The sequence below is a fragment of the Heterodontus francisci genome, chromosome 5 (assembly GCF_036365525.1).
Source record: "Heterodontus francisci isolate sHetFra1 chromosome 5, sHetFra1.hap1, whole genome shotgun sequence".
In the NCBI taxonomy this organism is placed as follows: domain Eukaryota; kingdom Metazoa; phylum Chordata; class Chondrichthyes; order Heterodontiformes; family Heterodontidae; genus Heterodontus; species Heterodontus francisci.
The window spans coordinates 149,222,700-149,243,495 of NC_090375.1; the positions used below are offsets into that span (position 1 = coordinate 149,222,700).

General features: G+C 42.7%; 1 protein-coding gene across 1 annotated transcript in view; it reads left to right on the forward strand.

Annotated features, from left to right (window-relative positions):
* Positions 1 to 20,796, forward strand: part of pou6f2 (POU class 6 homeobox 2) — an 812,705-nt gene that overhangs the window by 761,045 nt on the left and 30,864 nt on the right. Inside the window, exon 9 of the mRNA XM_068032227.1 lies at positions 3,780 to 3,948. Coding sequence (XP_067888328.1) covers positions 3,780 to 3,948 — 169 coding nt within the window. The remainder of the gene's footprint in view (positions 1 to 3,779; positions 3,949 to 20,796) is intronic.

Genomic DNA, 20,796 nt, shown 5'->3' on the forward strand with positions numbered 1-20,796 from the left:
ACCCTCCGAGACCTCTGCAGGCTAGAAATTGGATAGCCCCATTTTTCAGGCACTGGAGTCGCGATTCACGACCTGCCAGTGCCCATTCTGATCATGTACCCACCTCATCTGAATGATTGTGGTGCTACCTGGTATGCCTCCAGTGCTGCTGTCTGCTTCTGAACACTGCCTGTGTACAGTGGGGAGCCTCAGCAGCGCTGTTTGCAGACCACGCAGTACAGTGGCCTGCTCTTCTTAAAGGCAGGCTGTGCCTTAAAGGGAAGCTCCAGAAAAAGATTCTGCAATCTAAATTCTTGCAAAGTGAACACCAGGGCAGACAGAGGTATCCATAGTGACAGATGTGGCACTGGAAACACTAGTGGTGCAGGTGGGAAGAAGGAGAGATGCCATGGTATTGCGGGGGACTAGGAGACCCTCAAGGACCACCCTCAAAGGGCAGTAGAAGTAGATGTCCAGGGAGGTCAGTTCCCAGTGTCTGGATCCGAGGACCTGGTAGCAATGCCACAAGATGTGTAATGACCTCACGCAGATGGTCAACATCAGTGAATGCATCTTCACATGACATCTCCAACCCATGACACCACCAGTCTCAAACACTGCTCAGTGCACCACCCCCTATCACTTACCCAGCAGCACTACCTGGCACTCAGGAGTCACACCTAATATCCAGATACTCCAGCTCAGCCTCACACATCTACCAATGCCGCCAGCCTCACACCCAGCTCTCGCTGCTTCTGCATACCTCCAGCTATTCAGCTATGGAAGGCACATCACCCAACCACAGAACTACACAATCACCCAAACACAGAACTACACAATCAATGACATTCTGCCTTCTCTCTTGCAGGTAAAGTGTCACACAATAGAAGATAGCGGAGCAGAACTGGCAGGGGACAAGGACACCTGCTTCTCCTGAGCCCAATGGAGGAGATGGTTCTCTGCATCATGGAGCTGGCTGCATGGGGCCTCTAGCATCCGACATTACTGAGAACACTGAGGATGACAGAATATTCCTGCCTTACGCCCATTCTCAACTCCTAGCTCACCCTCATCCTGCTATCTAGCATGATGATCAAGCTGCTGATGGTGTGACCATGGACCTTTTTCTTCCCATCCCATCCTCCTTCCCTCACGCCAATCTTCCCATTCTGAGTTCCTGCTTTCAGACATCCAAGAACTGCCAGCTGCCCAGCCACAGAAACCCCAGGAGGAGGAAAGAGCCAACAGCACTGATGAGGAAGCCCCCACTTGATCTGACACTCACAGCCAATATCTCAGATATTGGCACTGCACATACCTTGGAGGCTAATATAGAGTTGGAATCAGCGCATGGTGAGTCACCGGGCACGAATGGGCTGCAACCAGGCCAGGAGTAAAAGATGATTCATTTGCCAGCTCCCAGGAGGGCGAGGTGGCAGACGAGTCCTGCTGCAGAGGACTCTGATGAGGACTTCTAGGGGGTGGGATACAGGAAAGTGCTGAATGGGCATGCACACCGAGATGCTGGGTGCATTGGCTGGCCCATCAGACAGCCTCACAGAGCATGGAGGAGTGTGGCTCCAAGTTGGCAGAGGGCATGGTGTGGAGCCTGCCCTCTCTGCAGCCTCTGCTCCATCTTCCTGTTGTCCTGCAGACCCAGAGACACTGGCATTGCTGTCCCCATACCTGTTGCAGCCTTTGTGTGTAAATGTAGGAACTCACCAAAACACCTCCGAAAACAATCCAGAGTACTTTCAGACATTTTGCAATTGAAAAAGTTGCAAAAATTATCCTACCTACAATCAGGGTGCCTGGCCCTTTAAATAATGCTACTGCAGGGTCCATCTTGCAGCTTCACGCTTAATTTTTCTTAACAACACAGACATTGCTTGCACATTTGATGTCTGAATTTGGGATCCTAATGTCACATCAGGCAATTGGGTTGCGTGAGGTCAGGATAGTGCCGAATCAACATCTTCCAGTGCATTTTCTATGCAGGACAATGCGTGGGGTGCCCAGGAAGTGGCCAATGGCACATTGTGCCCCTGTGAAACAGAGGTAGGCATCCATAGTGCCGCTTGAGGCAATAGCACTGATGAGGACAAATTTCTAGCCCACAATTCCGCCAATTCTGTCCTCTTGTGAATCCCCTACTTCATTTGCCCTACCCATGGTGGCTGTGCCTTCAGCCATCTAGGCCCTAAGCTCTGTTATTCCCTCCCTAAACCTCTTTGCCACTCCAGTTCGCTTTCCTCCTTTAAGACTGTGCTCAAAATCTTCCTCTTTGACCAAGCATTTGGTCACCTGTCCTAATGTCACCTTCCTTGTCACGGCGTCATTTTTCACATACTCCTGTGAAGCGCCTTGGGACTATTTACTCCATTGAAGACAAGTAGTTGCCAAGAATGCAGTCTCACCACAGTAGGGATTAAAATTCTGGACAACTACTTTTTGATTATAATTTGATCCATGAGTGTCTCTAAAATCAACAGAGCCCTTGCATGTTCAATGTCTTTCACTCAATGGTTCATGGCCTGACTGAAAATCTTCCCAGTTATTTTGGATGCAATTTCCCAGGAGTGATCTGACAGGAAAAGTTGACACTTTTGGTAACATTTCAGTGAATGTGGAGAGATTTCACTCCAACTCAAAACACAGTTAAATGTATGAAAAACCAAATACTATAGATTCTGGAAATCTGAAACAGGTCAAAAGCAGAAGAGGCTGGGGGCATTCAGTAGATCAAGCAGCATCTGTAGAGAGGACACAAATCAGTCACCTTTTTGAGTGTTGAATCTATGTGGAAGGGTTGACTGGCTTGTTCTCTATCAGCAGATGCTGACTGACCTGCAGAGTGTCTGTTTTTGATTTCAATTTAAACATGGTTGTTCAGCTGCTTTTGGAGTTTCTTTCTTTCTGATGCTGTAACCATTTGTTCAGCTGTTCCTTTTTCTCCACTGTAAGCTCTCAGCGTTCTATCTGTTCCACATAATCTGTCTTCACGGTCCTTTCTCTCTTCTTACTCTTGTTGATTCTTTTGTCCCTTCTCCTATCCTCCCACTACATCCATTCGGTCACATTCAGACACATTCTGCTCCCCAGTCCTGTCTCTTGCACACCTTATATTCACAATGATTTGAGAATTAGTTTTCTTACAAAATGACTGTACTGTTGCTCTAAAGTGCTTGGAGTATTTGAGGTGTTCAGTGGGGTGATATTACAATGCTATCACTGCACATGTAATAGCTCATCCCTGACAAGTCCTTGTCTACACAGCGCATAGTTTAGTCAGTGTTTATTGCACTGGAGCTCCCTTTTAAATTATAGTAAATGATCAAAGTAACACAGGGCAGTAAGTATGGCCGGGAGCTCTATGTACATGCTATCTACTTAGACTCACTGGCTGCTTTCACAGGCATGTGAGTGTGTCTGTCTCTGTGTGTGTCCATCTGTTAGTCTGTTTGGTCATTTGTCCGTTTGTGCATGCCTTTGTGTAAATGTACGCATGTGTGTGTATACATCTGTTTGTGCCTGTGTGCGTGTGTGCTGTCTGTCTGGCATTGATTTGAATTGTTCCCGCCAAGAAGTCAATGAAAAGGAAATTGAGGAGGAACAGTTCAAATCAACGCCACCCCCTGCTTCCCACCCAGCGGGAGCAGTTAAATTGGACCCCTCTGTGTGTATGCATGTCACTGTGTACATGTCTATCTGTGTGCATGTTTGCATATGTCTGCATGTGTGTGTGCCTGTGTGTATTTTGCTTTATACATGACATGCTCTGTTTACTTTGCTTACTTCAGATCCACAAACAGCAGCTGGTGAGGTCGATGGAGTGAACCTTGAAGAAATTCGTGAGTTTGCAAAAGCATTTAAAATTCGACGTCTGTCTCTTGGTCTGACACAGACACAGGTTGGACAGGCTTTAAGTGCCACTGAGGGACCAGCATACAGCCAATCTGCGATCTGCAGGTAGCTAAGTACTTTGTGACTTTTGGAATGTGACCAGTATGCTTGGTGAGTGTGTTCAGACGTGTTTAACTGCAACTTCTGTCATGGCTACTCTGAATAGTGAAACAAATATTGAAAGAACAGGTACATTCTGAATATCTATCTCTTTTAAAATCTGAGTTCTTTTATCAAGTTTATCGAAATGATTGAAGGCGCATTAAAGTTCCAGTCTAAACTTTTTAAACCAGTAGTCTAGAAATTAGATTGCAACATGAATTGGTTAAATAAGTCCATTAGTTTCATTATTATAGTGCCAGTTAGCTGTGGGTGCCCTTCACAGCCGCAGAGGTAACTTACCAGTTATGGAGGCGTATGCAAGATCGGCTGACTAGGAAGCTGCCCAACGGCCTAAGGTGAGTCTGGGATGGCAGGGGTGGTGGTGGGTGGGAGGGCAGAGGAATCCAGAGGTAGGAGGTAAGCCCAGAGTTTGAATGTGGAGCTGGAAAGAACATTCTGCTCTTCCTGGCTCTACAGTAAGGTAAGTTTTTCTTTAAAGATTTGAACTCACACTTTCAGGATTATTAGTTCAAGCCTCTGGATTACTAACCTAGTAGCATAACCACTACACCATCGTCATTCTCAGCCCACAGTCAGAATATCATTCTGAAATTTACAGAGCTGACTGAAACTCGCTAGCAGTCCTAAGTGTGCAGGCTGTTCAAGGGGAAGTAAGTATTTTGACACTGGTTTAAAAGCCCAGTGTATTGCCATTTTCTTCTAGGGAGAAGGAAAATCCCAGTAAACACCAGGGGATGTTGAGCAACTAGTGCTGTTTAGGACAAGGAAACAAAAGAAGGACTCAAATTTCCTCTGTATTTGCACCGAGAGTTGCGTAACTATGGTGCAAATCAATTAAGTGGGTTATAAGATGGCAGAATTTTAGGTGTAAGTGATTTCCATGTTTAACTACAATACGATCAAATCTCCTCAATCTTTTACATCCATCTATTGATCCTTGTACCTGAATGTTTCTCTATCAGTATAATCATGCTGACTTCCTGTCGCCCCGTTAAAGATATACACACACCAATTTCCTGTAATTAAGCTGTATAAAGTATAAAGTAATGCCCAGACATTTAGGTGCAGTGGGATATAAAGTTGTATTTCTGCTGTTTTATAGTGAGTTTTGAAGCAGTATCCTCACTGGGAGCTGCACTGTATTCCCTGTTTCTATGAATGCATTTTTCTGTCATCAGTATGAACAGCATTAAACATTGGAAAGCTTCCACAATTGCATTCTTTTAAAAATGCTTTGCCTAATGTACATGAGTGATTGTTAGATGGATTCAGAGTTTAACTTGCATTCTTAAAGAAACAACCCTTGGTGTGAGTTCAGCGCTTTTCTTGGGCCTCAATTGTTTACCATGACTTACGTCCATTTTTATATTCGGGCATATTTCAATTAGATTGACAGGGAATTTGGGCATAACTCAAGATCGGCAGAATAGGTGTGGGAATGGATGCGTTTCAGATTTAACCTCTGGGTTGGGGTACCCACTGAGGAAATTCCAGGTTAAAGGCAGAAACAGTCAGTTCGTATTTTATAGAGAAAAAGAGACTTTAACATTTTGGACTGGTCCCTTGTTCAGAATTGGAAAGATAAAAGAGCATGTTAATCGAATCAGAAGAAAAGCACAAGGAAAGAAAATTAAAATAAACAACTGATACTTCAATCGCATGGGGTTAAATGAACTTTTGCTGTTATTGTTTGTTTCCAGAATTTCAATTTGCCTTTTAGATTTGCCAATACAGGACTTCTCATTTTTTAACTCCCCCCTACATTTTCTCAGCTTTTTCCTTGGTTGGGCCTCACACTGTCTTAATTATTTGCAGGTTCCCTTGTTTGATGGGCATCTTACCTACCGAGAAGACCTATTGTAGCCTCTACTAACCCTCTTTTAAGCAGGTTACTGGTCATTTAACTCATTAATTTCCTCTTTATGATTGGAGCATTCTTTTTTGTGCTCCCCGACCACCAAAGCCCAACCCCCACCCACAGCCTTGCCTTCCCCCACCGCTCCCCCCCACCCGCCACCCAGGCCCATTCCTTTATCTAGCCTTGTTTTATCTTTAATTCAAATTCTGATAGATTTACCTCTGAAATAATTAAACAAATACTTTGTGTCTGTCTTCATGGAGGAAGATACAAAAAACCTCCCAGGAATACTAGAGAACCAAGGGACTAGCAAGAATGAGGAACTGAAAGAAATTAGTATTAGTAAAAAAAGTAGTACTGGAGAAATTAATGGGACTGAAAGTTGATAAATCCCCCGGACCTGATGATCTACATCCCAGAGTGTTGCAAGAGGTGGCAATAGAGATAGTGGATGCGTTGGTGGTCAACTTCCAAAATTCTATATATTCTTGAACGGCTCCTGCCAATTGGAAGGTAGTAAATGTAACCCCACTATTTAAGAAAGGAGGGAGAGAGAAAAAGGGGAAGTACAGACATGTTAGCCTGACTTCAGTGATAGGAAAAATGCTAGAATCTATTATAAAGGATGTGATAACTGGACACTTAGAAAATAATGGTAGGATTGGGCAGAGTTAACATGGATTTATGAAAGGGAAATCATGTTTGATAAACCTGTTGGAGTTTTTTGAGGATGTAACCAGCAGTATAGATAAGGGGGAACCAGTGGATGTGGTGTATTTGCATTTCAGAAGGCTTTTAATAAGGTCCCACACAGGAGATCAGTAAGCAAATTAGAACACATGGGATTGGTGGTAATATACTGGCATGAATTGAGAATTGGTTAACAGACAGAAAACAGAGAGTAGGAATAAACGGGTCATTCTCAGGTTGGCAGGCTGTGATTAGTGGGGTACCGCAAATCAGTGCTTGGGCCCCAGCTGTTCACAATCTATATCAAAGATTTGGATGTGGGAGCCAAATGTAATATTTCGAAGTTTGATGATGACACAAAACTAGGTGGGAACGTGAGTTTTGAGGAGAATACAAAGAGGCTTCAAGGAGATGTAGAGAGGCTAAGTGAGTGGGCAAGAACATGGCAGATGGAATATAGTATGGGAAAATGTGAAATTATCCACTTTGGTAGGAAAAACAGAAATGCAGAGAACTTCTTAAATGGTGAGAGATTTGGAAATGGTGATGTCCAAAGGGACACGAGTGTCCTTGTTCATAATTCACTGAAAGCTAACATGCAGGTGCAGCAAGCAATTAGGAAGGCAAATAGTATGTTGGCCTTTATTGCAAGAGGATTTGAGTACAGAAGTAAAGAAGTCTTGCTGCAATTGTATACAGCCTTGGTGAGACCACAGCCAGAGTAGTACATATATGCAGTTTTGATCCCCTTACCTAAGGAGGGATATACTTGCCATAGAGAGAGTGCAACGAAGGTTCACCAGACTGATCCATGGGATGGTGAGATTGTCCTATGAGGAGAGATTGAGGAAACTGGGCCTATATTCTCTAGTGTTTAGAAGAGTGAGAGGTGATCTCATTGAAGCATACAAAATTCTTACTGGGCTCAACAGGGTAGATGCAGGAAGGATGTTTCCCCTGGCTGGTGAGTCTAGAACCAGGGGACACAGTCAGAATAAGAGGTAGACTGTTTACGACTGAGATGAAGAGGAATTTCTTCAATCAAAGGGGGGGCGAATCTTTGGAATTCTCTACCCCAGAGGACTGTGGAGGCTCAGTCATTGAGTATATTAAGACAGAGATCAATAGATGTTAAAGATATAAAGGGATATGGGGACAGTGTGGGAAAATGGCGTTGAGGTAGAAGATCAGCCATGATCTAGTTGAATGGTGGAGGAGGCTCAAGGAGCCGAATGGCCTACTCCTGCTCCTATTTATTGTATTCCTATGTTCCCAAGAAGTGAGGGGAGTAAAGTACCTATTCAAGACAGCTGATCACAGGATGTGACGTGGAAATCTCTGCAAAAATAACAAGAAAGGTGTTTAAAAAAAATATTTTCATACAGTTTATAAGAGAAACTCTTCTTTTGATAGTTCATTCTAGTGTCAGAAATGGGTAGCGATTAGGTACAGTAATTCTCTCCATTGTATCACTGCGGGGAAGGTAGTGGGTGTGAAACATTGCCTATGACGCTGTTGCTGTCACTAAATCAGCATTTGACACTGGTTACTCTGTGCAAGTCCCAAGTACCACACATGCACTGTATATACAGCACCAGCTGAGACAACCCAGAGCTGGTTGTCATCTGCTGCCTTATGTAATACAGTTCCCACCTCTTATAGGGCTTGTTGGTGTTTACGCGATTTGCTCATTAAATGAAGCAGACATAAAACCAGAACGGTAAGTAACCAACATATTTTTAAAAAACAGGAAATCTCACTTAGCAACTGCGTTGCCTAATTGTTAAAAATTGTATTCAGAATCTCTTCATGATAAGGTAATCATACCTTAACCAGAAAAACAGCTCTTGGAAACTACTTGAAGAACCAGCAGAGCTTTTTAAATTGTTAAACTGATAAATACTTACTGAACTGCCTGAAATGACACATAGCCAAAGGGCTGGTGTAGAAAAGAGGGGTTCCTTTTCCTGGGACACTGGCACCAGTTCTGGGACAGGAAAGAGCTGTACCGATGGGACAGGCTCCACCTGAAACAGGATGGGACACATGCTGTAGCGGACAGGGTAAATTGGGAGGTGGCAAAGCCTTTAAACTAGTAAGATGGGGGAAAGTAAAGCAAAGTAGATGGGGGAAAGGATCTACAAGAAATATAAGTAACTTAAATGTAAACAAAACAGGAAAAGAGAGCATAGGAAAGAATAAAATAAGGGAGGACACTGATGGCAAGGGAGTAAATAGAGTTCAGAACAGGAGTCTAAGAAGATGGTTAAACATAAAGTGAGAGGAAATCCTATTAAAAATGAGTTAAACTGTCTATACACACAGTGTCCATAATAAAGAAGGTGAGCTGGAGGCAATTACGTGTTGGGAGGAGACATAGTAGGGATTACTGAGACATGGCTACAGAAAAATCAGGACTGTGAATTAAACTTTGTAGGGTATAACATATTTAGAAAATATAGGGAAGGAAAAATGGGAGGCACAGTAGCTGTACTTATTAAGGATAACATAATGGCAGTAGAGAAAAAGCTATCAGCAAGACATAAATAGAATCCAAATGGATAAAGATAAAAAAAAAGGATTCATCACACCAATAGGTGTAGTCTGCAGACCACCTAATATTGGAAGGGAGGTGGAGGAAGAAATATGCAGATAACTTAGGGAATTGAGTAAAAACATAGAATAATAACCATGCAGGATTTCAATTAACCTGCTATTATTGGACAGAAGAGGTAGGTAAAGGGGGTAAAGGAATGGAGTTCCTATAATGCGTACAGGACTTCCTTCTAATCCAATATGTAAAAAGTCCAACAAGAGAAGATTCACTATTGGTTTTGTAATGGGGAATGAACCAGAGCAAAAAAGAGAAGTAAAAGTAGGGGGACATCTAGGTAGTAATGATCATAATATTATACACTTTAGGATGATAATAGAAAAGGACATAAGTATGACAAAAACCAGGTTAATAGATTGGAGAAAAGCTGATTTTAATGGGCTGAGTATAGAACTTGGGAAAATAAAAAGGGCAACAATATTGGCAAACAATATAGAACAACAATAGGAAACATTTAAAGTGCCACACATGCACTGTATATACAGCACCAGCTGGAAAAATATATTCCACTAAAAGGAAAAAACAAACTAAATATTAGTGAGACTCCCTGGATGAATACAAACATAAAGGAACAACTGAGGGTTAGGAGAGAGGCATAGATTAAGCACACAGACAGCAGAGGAGTGCATGATAAGAGAGAAGACAAATAGATTACGAGAGAAGTCAAAAAAAATTGAAAGGCAACAAGGAACTATGAAATTAAATTATCAAGAAACATAAAAACAAAATAGTAAAATATTGTACAGGCGCATCAATTTTAAAAAAGGAAGGCTGGGATAGGAATAGGGCCTTTGAGGGATAGGCAGGATAATACCACAGGTAACGACAGAGAAGAGGCAGAAATATTAAATAATTATTTTGCTTCAGTATTATCAGGGAGATAGAACGGGTGGACATGATATTGAATGGTGAGATGAGTAATGAGATAAATGCATGTAAAATAAAAAAGGGGATGTATTGAATAATAATCGCTGGGTCAAGATGCTGGGATTCCCTTCCTAACACCCCAAGGACTGCAGCGTTTCAAGAAGGCAGCTCACCACCACCTTCCCAAGGGCAATTAGGAATGGGCAATAAATGCTGGCCTGGATGACGACGCCCACATCCCATGACTGAATAAAAAAAATAAACTAATCAAATTCAAAGAGGATAAAAACCCCTGATCTGGTTGGATTGCATCCACGAATTTTAAAAGAATCGAGGGAAGAGATAGCAGAGGCATTATTGCACATATTTAATAATTCATTAGTAAAAGGTGTAGTGCCAGAGGATAGCCAACGTAATACCTGTATTTACAAAGGGGGATAGAACGTGTCCAGGGAATTATAGCTCAGTCATCTTAACACTGGTAGCAGGAAAAATAATAGTCCTTTCTAAAGGAGAGAGTAGAAGAACATTTCAAAAAGAAAAATATAATGATGAATTGTCAGCATGGATTTCAAAGATCTTGCTTGACCACCCTTTTTGAATTTTTTGAGGAGGTGACAGAGAGAGTAGACAATGGTAAAGCAGTAGATGTAATTTATCTGGATTTTCAAAAGGCCTTTGATAATGAATAAGGTTAGAGAATTCAGAGTCAGGGAACAAGTGGCAGAATGGATTGCTAGCTGGCTTCAAGACAGAAAGCAGAGAGTGGAGGGTAGCTATACACAGTGGCAGAGGGTGGGTAGTGGTGTTCCAGAAGGATCAGTACTGGGACCACTGTTGTTCACAACTTACAGTAGTGATTTGGACTTTGGAATCAAAAACACAATTTATAAATTTGTGAGGACACCAAACTGGGGAAGACTGCAACAAATTACAGGAGGACATTAAACTTGCAGAATAAGCAAATAATTGACAAATGAAGTTCAACACAGATAAATATGAGGTAGTACATTTTGGTAGGAAGATTAAGGTGGTCACTTATTACTTGGAAGGTGTGAGTCTAGGTGGGGTACAGGAACAAAGGGATCTCAGAATACAAATACACTAATCACTAAAAGTTGTACCACAGGTTAACAAGGCCATAAAAAAGCACGAGGCTTTATTTCTAGAGGGATAGTTTTGAAAAGTAGGGAAGTTATGTTAAACCTGCATCGAGCCTTGGTTAAACTACACTTAAGAGTGCTGCATGCAGTTCTGGTGGCCATATTATAGAAAGAGTATAGAGGCATTGGAGAGGGTGCAGAGAAGGTTTACAAAGATGATACCAGAAATGCGAGGGTATACATATTAGGAAAGGATGAACAGGCTATCTAGGTCTCTTTTCTCCTGAAAAAAAAAGGCTGAGTGGTGACCTGATAGAGGTCTTTAAAATTATGAAAGGTTTGGATAGAGTAGACACAGAGAGAAAGTTTCCACTTATGGGGAAGAGCATAACTAGAAGCCATCAATAAGACAATCACCAAGAAATCCAATAGCTAATTCAGAAGAACTTCTTTACCCGAAGAGTGGTGAGAATGTGGAACTTGGTACCACTGGGAGCGGTTGAAGTGATGCATTTAAGGGGAGGCTAGACAAGCATATGAGGGAGAAGGGAATAGAGAGTTACACCGATAGATTTAGATGAGCAAAGACAAGGAGGAGGTCGAGCAGAGCACAAACGCGGCATGGATGCATTGGGCCAAATGGTCTGTTTCTGGACTGTATGTCCTATGTAATCCTATGCAAGATAGTCGCCACACTTAAGTGATGCCTTTGTAGTTGAGTCCTATGGTAATGGGAAATGGTTAGCACCCTTTCTTGATATAAGCAGTTGCATGTGCTTAATTGATGACGGTGTAAGTGGTGGTAGCTAGAAAATGAGCAACATAATATTTTGAGAAACTGCAAACAGAAACTTCTTTATCTTTGTTGGTGAAATGATGTAAAAAGTATGCATCTATGTATTTATCTAAATTGACTTAACACTGAGTGGTCAGTACAACATTTCAGTCAACTCTAACTAAGGTTGGAGCCAGCTCATTAGCCTGTATACTTTATCTAAACATTCTCCTAAGCCCCTATCTAAAAATGCAAAAATCTGGTTGGTCATTTAGAAATAAGGAAGAACTTGCATTACTGTAGCAACTTGCACATAATTATGCCCATCCAAAAGGCTTCACAGCCCTTGAATTACTTTTGATTGGCTGTTGCTGTTGTTTTCTAGGCAAACTTGTTCAGAGCAAGATTCTGCACATATACAGCAGATGGGATGAATGATGAGTTCACCTGTTTTTAGTGATGGTTACCTTTCAAATGCTTTAAATTTGATCCTGCAATTGGATCTTAAATACACTGCAGTGTACAGCTATGAAACCTGTTTTTATTTAGACTTAATTCACTTGGGTTCCACCTCACATTGTTTACTAAGTAATGAAGAATAATAAAATTCAATTCAGGTTGTCTTGCCAGTTCCTCATGTACGTCTTGAAACAAATACAGTCAGATACCAGTCAACCCAATGACCCTGTTCATCTTTATCTAAAGCCAAGACTAGCAGTCTCTCCAGCAACGCTAAAAAGCCGACAAACAACCTCTTCACTCACCCTAATGGATTCTGCTCTTGATGATCCATGAAAAGCTCTGCCCTTTTAGACATTTTATATTTCTGATGTACTCCCTTTAGAATGGGAAAGTGCTTTCCCTACTTTTTAGGATCAGTGTTATGAGGAATCACAGTATGGGGCATTGAAAATGCAGTTTAAAATGGTCTTGCTCAATAATTCTCCATACTATTGCATTGATTGTTGCTGCATACAGAATTCCAGCTTGTACACCACAGGATTCCTTGACTGCCCTGACCCTCCCTATTGTTTTGGCTTAGTGGGTACTTCAGTGCAGAAAATTACTCCACTGTCAAAGAGATTGCTATTTAAATGTGTCACTTTACGCATTTGTACATTACTGGCAAGCTCCTCTCTCCTGACAGACAATCAGACGTGTAAATTCAATGCCTTTCAAAGACTATAGCTAGTTAGAGGTTGTGCCACACAAGTAAGAGATAAAGGATAGTTTTTGAACAGGCATGTAAAATAAAATAAGGAGCTTGATGGTACGAAGGACATTAGAAAGATGACACACTGATGCCCAGTACACGATGTATGTGCAGCAATAAAGTAGAGGTTGATTGTGCATTGGCTGATTCCTATAATTCCCCATATGACAAGCTCTTAAACGCAGTTGTGCTGTTGGGAATAGGGGTGTAGATTGTGACAGTTGAGTGGCCAACAATCTATTTTGAGGGCTAGGCCTCAGTATCATACCCTGATGAACTACAGACAGAAAACAGGCAATTCAGGGCAGCCCACTGGCTCTGGACTGGGCAATTGCAGGCAACTCAGATGCCAGTTTGGCTGGAGGAGGGGATGATCAATTCACAGGGAGCGGGGACCCAGTATGGCAATGACCCAGGATATTTTTGTGAAGCTTTCCTGCTCTTCCTGGCCCCCCAAAAAATTAGAAAACTTGGGCTGATTTTTACTGACCCCCCAACATCAAGGGTTGATATGGGGGGGGTGCTCAGAAAATGCCTCCAGGAGAGGCACATCATGGGCCTCATGCTGGGAAGGCCTCGCCCCATATTACCAATGGCGGGAAGCCTCATGGTGGCCCCCCGCCACTCGCCAACAGGAGATACATTTACATACAGTAATCAACGTAAATTAATGAATTATCTGGTCCTGCCAGCCGTCCGGCTCCGATATTGCAGTCAGTGGCAGGCATTCCCATGCCGTCCAATCTCCAACCAGTGATGGATGGTGGAACACTGGTAGGGAGGGGGGAGGAGGTATGTATATCAGTGCAGGAGAGGGCAACAAAGTCAAACTTACCTGATTGGTATAGAGGGTGATGGGAAGGGGTAAAGTTAAAAGTTTCCAACCTTTGTGGGGGAGGAAAGGTCAGGTACACAAGGTGAATATTTTGGGGGGGAAAGAGGGCAAGGGATGAAATGTAAGTTTATTGGGGAGGTGGGAGAGGGGCAGGGAACATTAATTTAATAATTTGTAATAAATTTTAAAGCAACGTGCCTTTAAAACTTTAAATGAAATATAAGGGCTTGAAGCCCTTTAAATATGGCACTGCACCTGTGCAGTGGCGCCAGACGTCGTTGCCAGGGACGGAAGGCCCGACCCCTCCACGTCATCGGGGGAGGGAGAAGGGAGTCCACCCTGGCCATGTAAATGAACTGCCGTGTATAATATCGCGGTAGCTCCAAGGACCAAATCCAGCGTGTGCGCCCCGCCATCTTTGAAGCTTGCTGTCGAGAACAGCAGCAAGCTGGTAAAATTCAGTCCCTTGCCTAGTTGGTCCTCTTCAGCTGTACCACCGGTTAAAATTGGGTGGAGCGGGTATGCCACGTGTTCCACCCAGCTATTTCCTAAAGTGGCAATTGGGGTCCAATGTAAGTCAAAGGACCCTGATTTGCATAATAAAAGGACTTACCGGCTGAAACAGGCAGATGCTCCAGCTGCCCAGCAATAGGAAGGCCAGTAGGAACCTTGGAACAGGAGTAGGCCATTCAACCCTTTGAGCCTGTTCTGCCATTCAGTTAGATCATAGCTGATCTGTGCCTCAACTCCATTTACCCGCCTTTGAGCCATATCCTCTGATATGCTTACCTAAGGCATTTCTTGGCATTTCATATTCCATGGTCCTTTGAAGACAACAGCAGCCAAATCTCTGGTTTTTCACGCCTCTACCAGAACAACTATGCTGAGCGGCCTAAGGTTAAACCTGCCGCTATACAACTAAATTAATCCTTCCTCTGTCCCCATTCCTTCACTGTGCCTGAATGTAATTGGAAGGTTAGCTGTTGCCCTTTATTCTCATCAGAGTTTCATGCGGATATTGTAATTTTTAGTCTTTCCCCTTCACCACCACGCTCCCCCCCACCCCCCCCCCCACCCCCACCCCTTCCTGTCAGCCTCCTGCAGCCTTGCTATTGATCAGAACAATGGGATGGTGCAGCCTGTGGTTATCTCAGTGTATGCCATCAACACCAGGATGAGTATTTATAATATAGTATAGTTTGAGTTTCAAACTGACAAATGTAAAGGTCGTGAGCAGGTGAAGGCTCCCTGCAAACTTGAGTACTATGAATAGAGTTTCCCTTGATATCTCTCCTTGGAAAAATCAGAAGATAGATTCTTCCCTTTCCCCATCTCCTGAAACAACCATAAATTGTACAAGTTGGTATGTCACCAGAACCCATGAGAAATCAGAGGGATGTAACCACCCCCATCTAAAGACTTTGAGATCTTTATATGCATTTTCTGTACTCAGAAGGAAACCAGAAAGCAGGAACCATGGTGACTAGACTCCTACAGAAGTTGAAGGATGTGGCCACCAAGTTTCCAGGAGCATCAGAGGCTTTGACACAAACCTGGAGGAAAATTTACTGAAATGGTAATGAGCCCCTTGTTGGAGCAAGACCAGAGGTCTATGAAACATGGAGATATCTGACACAATTGAACAAAATAGTGTTCTGTGCAAATAATAGGCAAACAATTCTGAGCTGCTTTGCACAAAGGATCCAAAAAGGGCTAGAAATTTTGGGCAAGTGATAAAGCACCTATCACACAACCAGTGTGTTGTCTATTGGGGTCCCAGTGCTGCTTGTCACTCAATTCCACCAGCTGAGCTTCACATTTCAGTAAGGCTAGTTAGATGGAATATTTTGTAGTGCTGGACCAAAAGAGAATCTGGTGTGCTCTACTCGGATTGACCGGGTGTTGGCTAGTCCTGGAGCAGCAATGGTTGTGATCATCAATCCAGAGAAGAATTTGTAGGAAGATTTAAGTAGCCAGAACATCCCAGGGATGAAATCGAAAAGAAAATTGTGCATTGTGTAAAATGGGCTGCAAAGTCATATTAGCCCATTTTGCACTGCTGGTGAAAACTCGGTCACCTCAAACGAATTTGAGGTGCAGTGATGCACCAATTGTAACTTAAATTCACTGAAGGGATATATCTGTCCATTGGGTGCTGAAGGGATGTTTCTGCCTGTTGGATGCTGAAGGGATGTATCTGTCCATTCAGTGTTGAAGCAGTTTTTCTGCCTATTAAGTGCTGAAGATATATACATACCCATTGAGTGCTGATGACTATATCTACACATTGGGTAGTGAAGGAATGTATCCACCCACTAGCTGCTGAATGGTGTTTCTGTCCATTCAGTAATTCGGTGCTCTCAGGAAATGGAGATGATTATCAGAAACGGATAAGGGTGTGTAGCTTATAGCACTGACTGATTAAAATATGCTGGTGTCAGCACCGATACTGTGTATCGCAGTGTTTCTAGACACTAATTGAGTTATCCTATTTTCTGCACATATTCTGAAATCAGAAATTCTTTAAAGCAAATGATTTCCCCAAATGTTTTGGTGCATGAGGGCCAACAAGAAGGCCAATTTTCCAAGTTCTGCTAGCAGCAAGGAGTCTCGGTTACAGGTATCAGGAAGTCATGGACCGACTGCCTACAATTTCCATCCATTAACTTTAGTGCCCAGATAACCATCGGCAATGCTGACTATTTCCTCAAATGAATGGCTGATGGAAAAGGCTCCCCATCACTACCGTGATCTCATAAATTTAGTCTTTACGAGTTTAGTATTGGGTGCAAAACAGTTTTCATGTGACACCTGTATTAAACTTTTTTAGTGTGAGCTCAAAGTTAATGTTCATCCTGAATCCTGGATGAAGCAGACTGAGATTTCCTCCTTAAGAGAATCTGCTTCTGCTCTGCCCCAGGTCAGCGTTTGACTCCAAATTTAATTTACATTTATGGAATAGCCACAACTAAAGCTGCAATTCTTTACAGATTTAAAATATATAAATCTGTTCTACAGTGCCTGTATCTCGGAGAGTATTAGATTATTCATCAGCTCGGTTCTCACAGCAGTTAAATCAATTAACTGGTGAAACATTACGCCTTTTGCAACCTTTCCTTCCCCAAAGTCAACCTGAAAAATAGACAGGACAGGGTAAGTGCATTTATTTTCACAGTAGCAAATCACAGAATCACAGAATAATAAAGTGCAGAAGAGGCCCTTCAGCCATCGAGTCTGCGCCGATGCATTAAAGACACCTGACCTGTCTACCTAATCCCATTTGCCAGCACTTGGCCCATAGCCTTGAATGTTATGATGTGCCAAGTGCTCATCCAGGTACTTTTGAAAGGATGTGAGGCAATCCGCCTCTACCACCCTCCCAGGCAGTGCATTCCAGACCGTCACCACCCTCTGGGTAAAAAGGTTCTTCCTCAAATTCCCCTTAAACCTCCTGCCCCTCACCTTAAACTTGTGTCCCCTCGTAACTGACCCTTCAACTAAGGGGAACAGCTGATCCCTATCCACCCTGTCCATGCCCCTCATAATCTTGTACACCTCGATCAGGTCACCCCTCAGTCTTCTCTGCTCCAGCAAAAACAACCCAAGCCTATCCAACCTCTCTTCATAGCTTAACTGTTCCATCCCAGGCACCATCCTGGTGAATCACCTCTGCACCCCCTCCAGTGCAATCACATCATTCCTATAATGTGGCAACCAGAATTGCACACAGTACTCCAGCTGTGGCCTTACCAAAGTTCTATACAACTCCAACATGACGTCCCTGCTTTTGTAATCTATGCCTCGAATGATAAGGGCAAGTGTCCCATATGCCTTTTTCACCACTCTATTAACCTGCCCTTCTGCCTTCAGAGATCTATGGACAAACATGCCAAGGTCCCTTTGTTCCTCGGAACTTCCCAGTGTTAGGCCATTCATTGAATACCTCCGTGTCACATTACTCCTTCCAAAGTGTATCACCTCACACTTTTCAGGTTTAAATTCCATCTGCCACTTTTCTGCCCATTTGACCATCCCGTCTACATCTTACAATATATCTTACACATGCACTTGTACTTTACTTGTAAGGTAAATGCAGCAGAATTGAGCCCATATATTTAGGTATTCCCTGCTTTGTTCAGGTCCTGCATAGCCACCTGCAATTTAGCTCAACATGGGAGATGCATTTGTTATTTTAGCTTCATATAGCAGTACTGGCGTTTTATAATAGAATGGCCTCTGATCATCTGTCTGCCTGTTAGCATGGTATGTCTGAGATAGGAAAGTAACTTGTGTAGAAGTGTGAGGCACTCATATGCCACTACTCTGTGGTCCACCTTCCCAACCTGTCAATCCCAACAAGATGTCACTAAATGGACCATTAAATGATGCTATGACATCAAAAATCCTCATATCAAATAAAGAGAAGCATAGGAAGTAGCACATACTCAGAGGAAATGGCCATTTTGCCCTTTTCCTTTCTCAAATGATCACATGATTGATTTGGATGAAAAAGGCCTTTCAGTCCATTTGATCTCATCCCTCAAGAATACTAATCACATATTAGCATCTAGTTGTTTCTTAACTGAGTCCAGTGTCCTGGTCTGGACCTGGAAAACACATATTCAGCTGTTAATTAACCTTTGTGAAAAGAAATGGGGGTGAACTTGGTTTACACTAGTAGCGTCAATTTAGCTCATACTGAATTGGTTGCCCGTTCTACACCGATTCTGATTTTCTTTTCCATTCAAATCAATAGCCACAGTGTAAAACGGACAGCTGTTTTGTTGTGAACTTATTTCACACTACTGGCGTAGATCAATTTCACTCCCACACTTTCTCATCACAGCTTGAACACATTAAGGTTGTTGTGATGGATCTCAAGCCCACCTTCCCACCATACATACCCTTTAATTCCCTATTCATTCAGAAGCATTTCTGGTTGTCATTTATCCATCTAAAAAAAGTGTATTGCCCCATTAAATGTCTGTATTATAGTCAAACAGTATCAAGGAGTCTGCTCCCTACCTCTTCCCCATATCAGCCTTGTCTTATCTCCATAAAATCCACCTGTGGTTCTGTGTAGAAATTAATACCACCAATGATTGCATGAAAAATTCAGCGCAACCTACACTTCCCAAATGCTAAGTTAGTGTTATTAAGTATTGATAAACCTCCAAACACGAAGTCTAACAATTATAGAGTCAACACAGATAATATTTGAATAAGTCAATATCCTTGATGATTCCTCTTTTGCCCACCAGCTGAGCAATGAGCCTGAAAGGGTAGTTGAGGCAGAGACCCTCAACTCATTCAAAAGGAGTCTGGATATGCACCTGAAGTGCCATAAGCTGCAAGGCTACGGACCAAATGCTGGAAGGTGGGATTAGAATAGATGGATCATTTTTCGGCTGGCACAGACACGATGGGCCAAGTGGCCTCTTTCTGTGGTCTTAACCTTTCTATGATTTTATGATTCTAATTTAGGTGCAGAAGTTAGCACGCAGCTCAGTACTCTGCATTCATTAAAAGTTTAGCTGAACTCCACGCCCACATTCCCCACGTGCACTTCCATTGAGTGAAGTTGTGCACTGAAAGCATAAATTGGTAAACTTATTCCATAGTGTTATATTGTTTGCACCAAACCATTTAAGAGGCATTTCTCTTGTCTAGTCTGATTAGTTGGATTAGATAGCTTCATCCGATTTCAATCATTACAAGTGCATCCTGCAGTGCATCCTGTCAATGGTACACACTGCAGCCACGGTGCACCCATGGTGGAAGAAGTGAATGTTTAAGGTGGTAGATGGGGTGCCAATCCAGCTGGCTGCTTTGTCCTGGATGGTTTCAAGATTCTTGAGTGTTGTTGGAGCTGCACTCATCCAGGCAAGTGGGGAATATTCCATCACAGTCCTGACTTGTGCCTTCATTACATTGTTTCAGTATTGACAGTTTACTAAACAGTTTGCATATCGAAGGATGGTTAGTGACATAGCACACAATCAGGAAAGAAAAAATTCAAATCCAAATGCTTAAAGTAGTTGATACTTTTATGAACATAACAGGAGGGCTGTCTGCAGTATAACTCTTCAACACAGCTTGTCTCCTTCCTCTCCGGATTTCTTTCAATTTCAAAAACTAGTCACTGGCCTGTGTGTTCTCCTCTAATGTTAAGGACATGTTCCTATGTGTACTTCTCTGATGTTTAGCATGCATTCTGTGTGCACTCCTCTGATATTAAGCACCCGTCCTGTATACCCCTCTGATATTAAGCATACATCATATGTATACCCCTCTGATATTAAGCACATGTCCTGTGTGTACTCCTCTGATATTAAGCACACGTCCTGTGTGTACTCCTCTGATATTAATCACAGGTCCTGTGTGTACTCCTCTGATATTAAGCACACGTCCTGTGTGTACCCCTCTGATATTAAGCACACGTCCTGTGTGTACTCCTCTGATATTAAGCACACATCCTGTGTGTTCTCCTCTGATATTAAGCACACGTCCTGTGTGTACTCCTCTAATATTAAGCACACGTCATATGTATACCCCTCTGATATTAAGCACACGTCCTGTGTGTACTCCTCTGATATTAAGCACACATCCTGTGTGTGCCCCTCTGATATTAAGCCCACGTCCTGCGTGTACTCCTCTGATATTAAGCACATGCTCCTTTGTATACCCTTCTGATATTAAGTACACGCCCTGTGTGTACTCCTCTGATATTAAGCACGTCCTGTGTGCACTCCTCTGATATTAAGCGTACGTCCTGTGTGTACTACTCTGATATTAAGCACATGCTTCTGTGCGTGTACCCCTCTGATATTAAACAA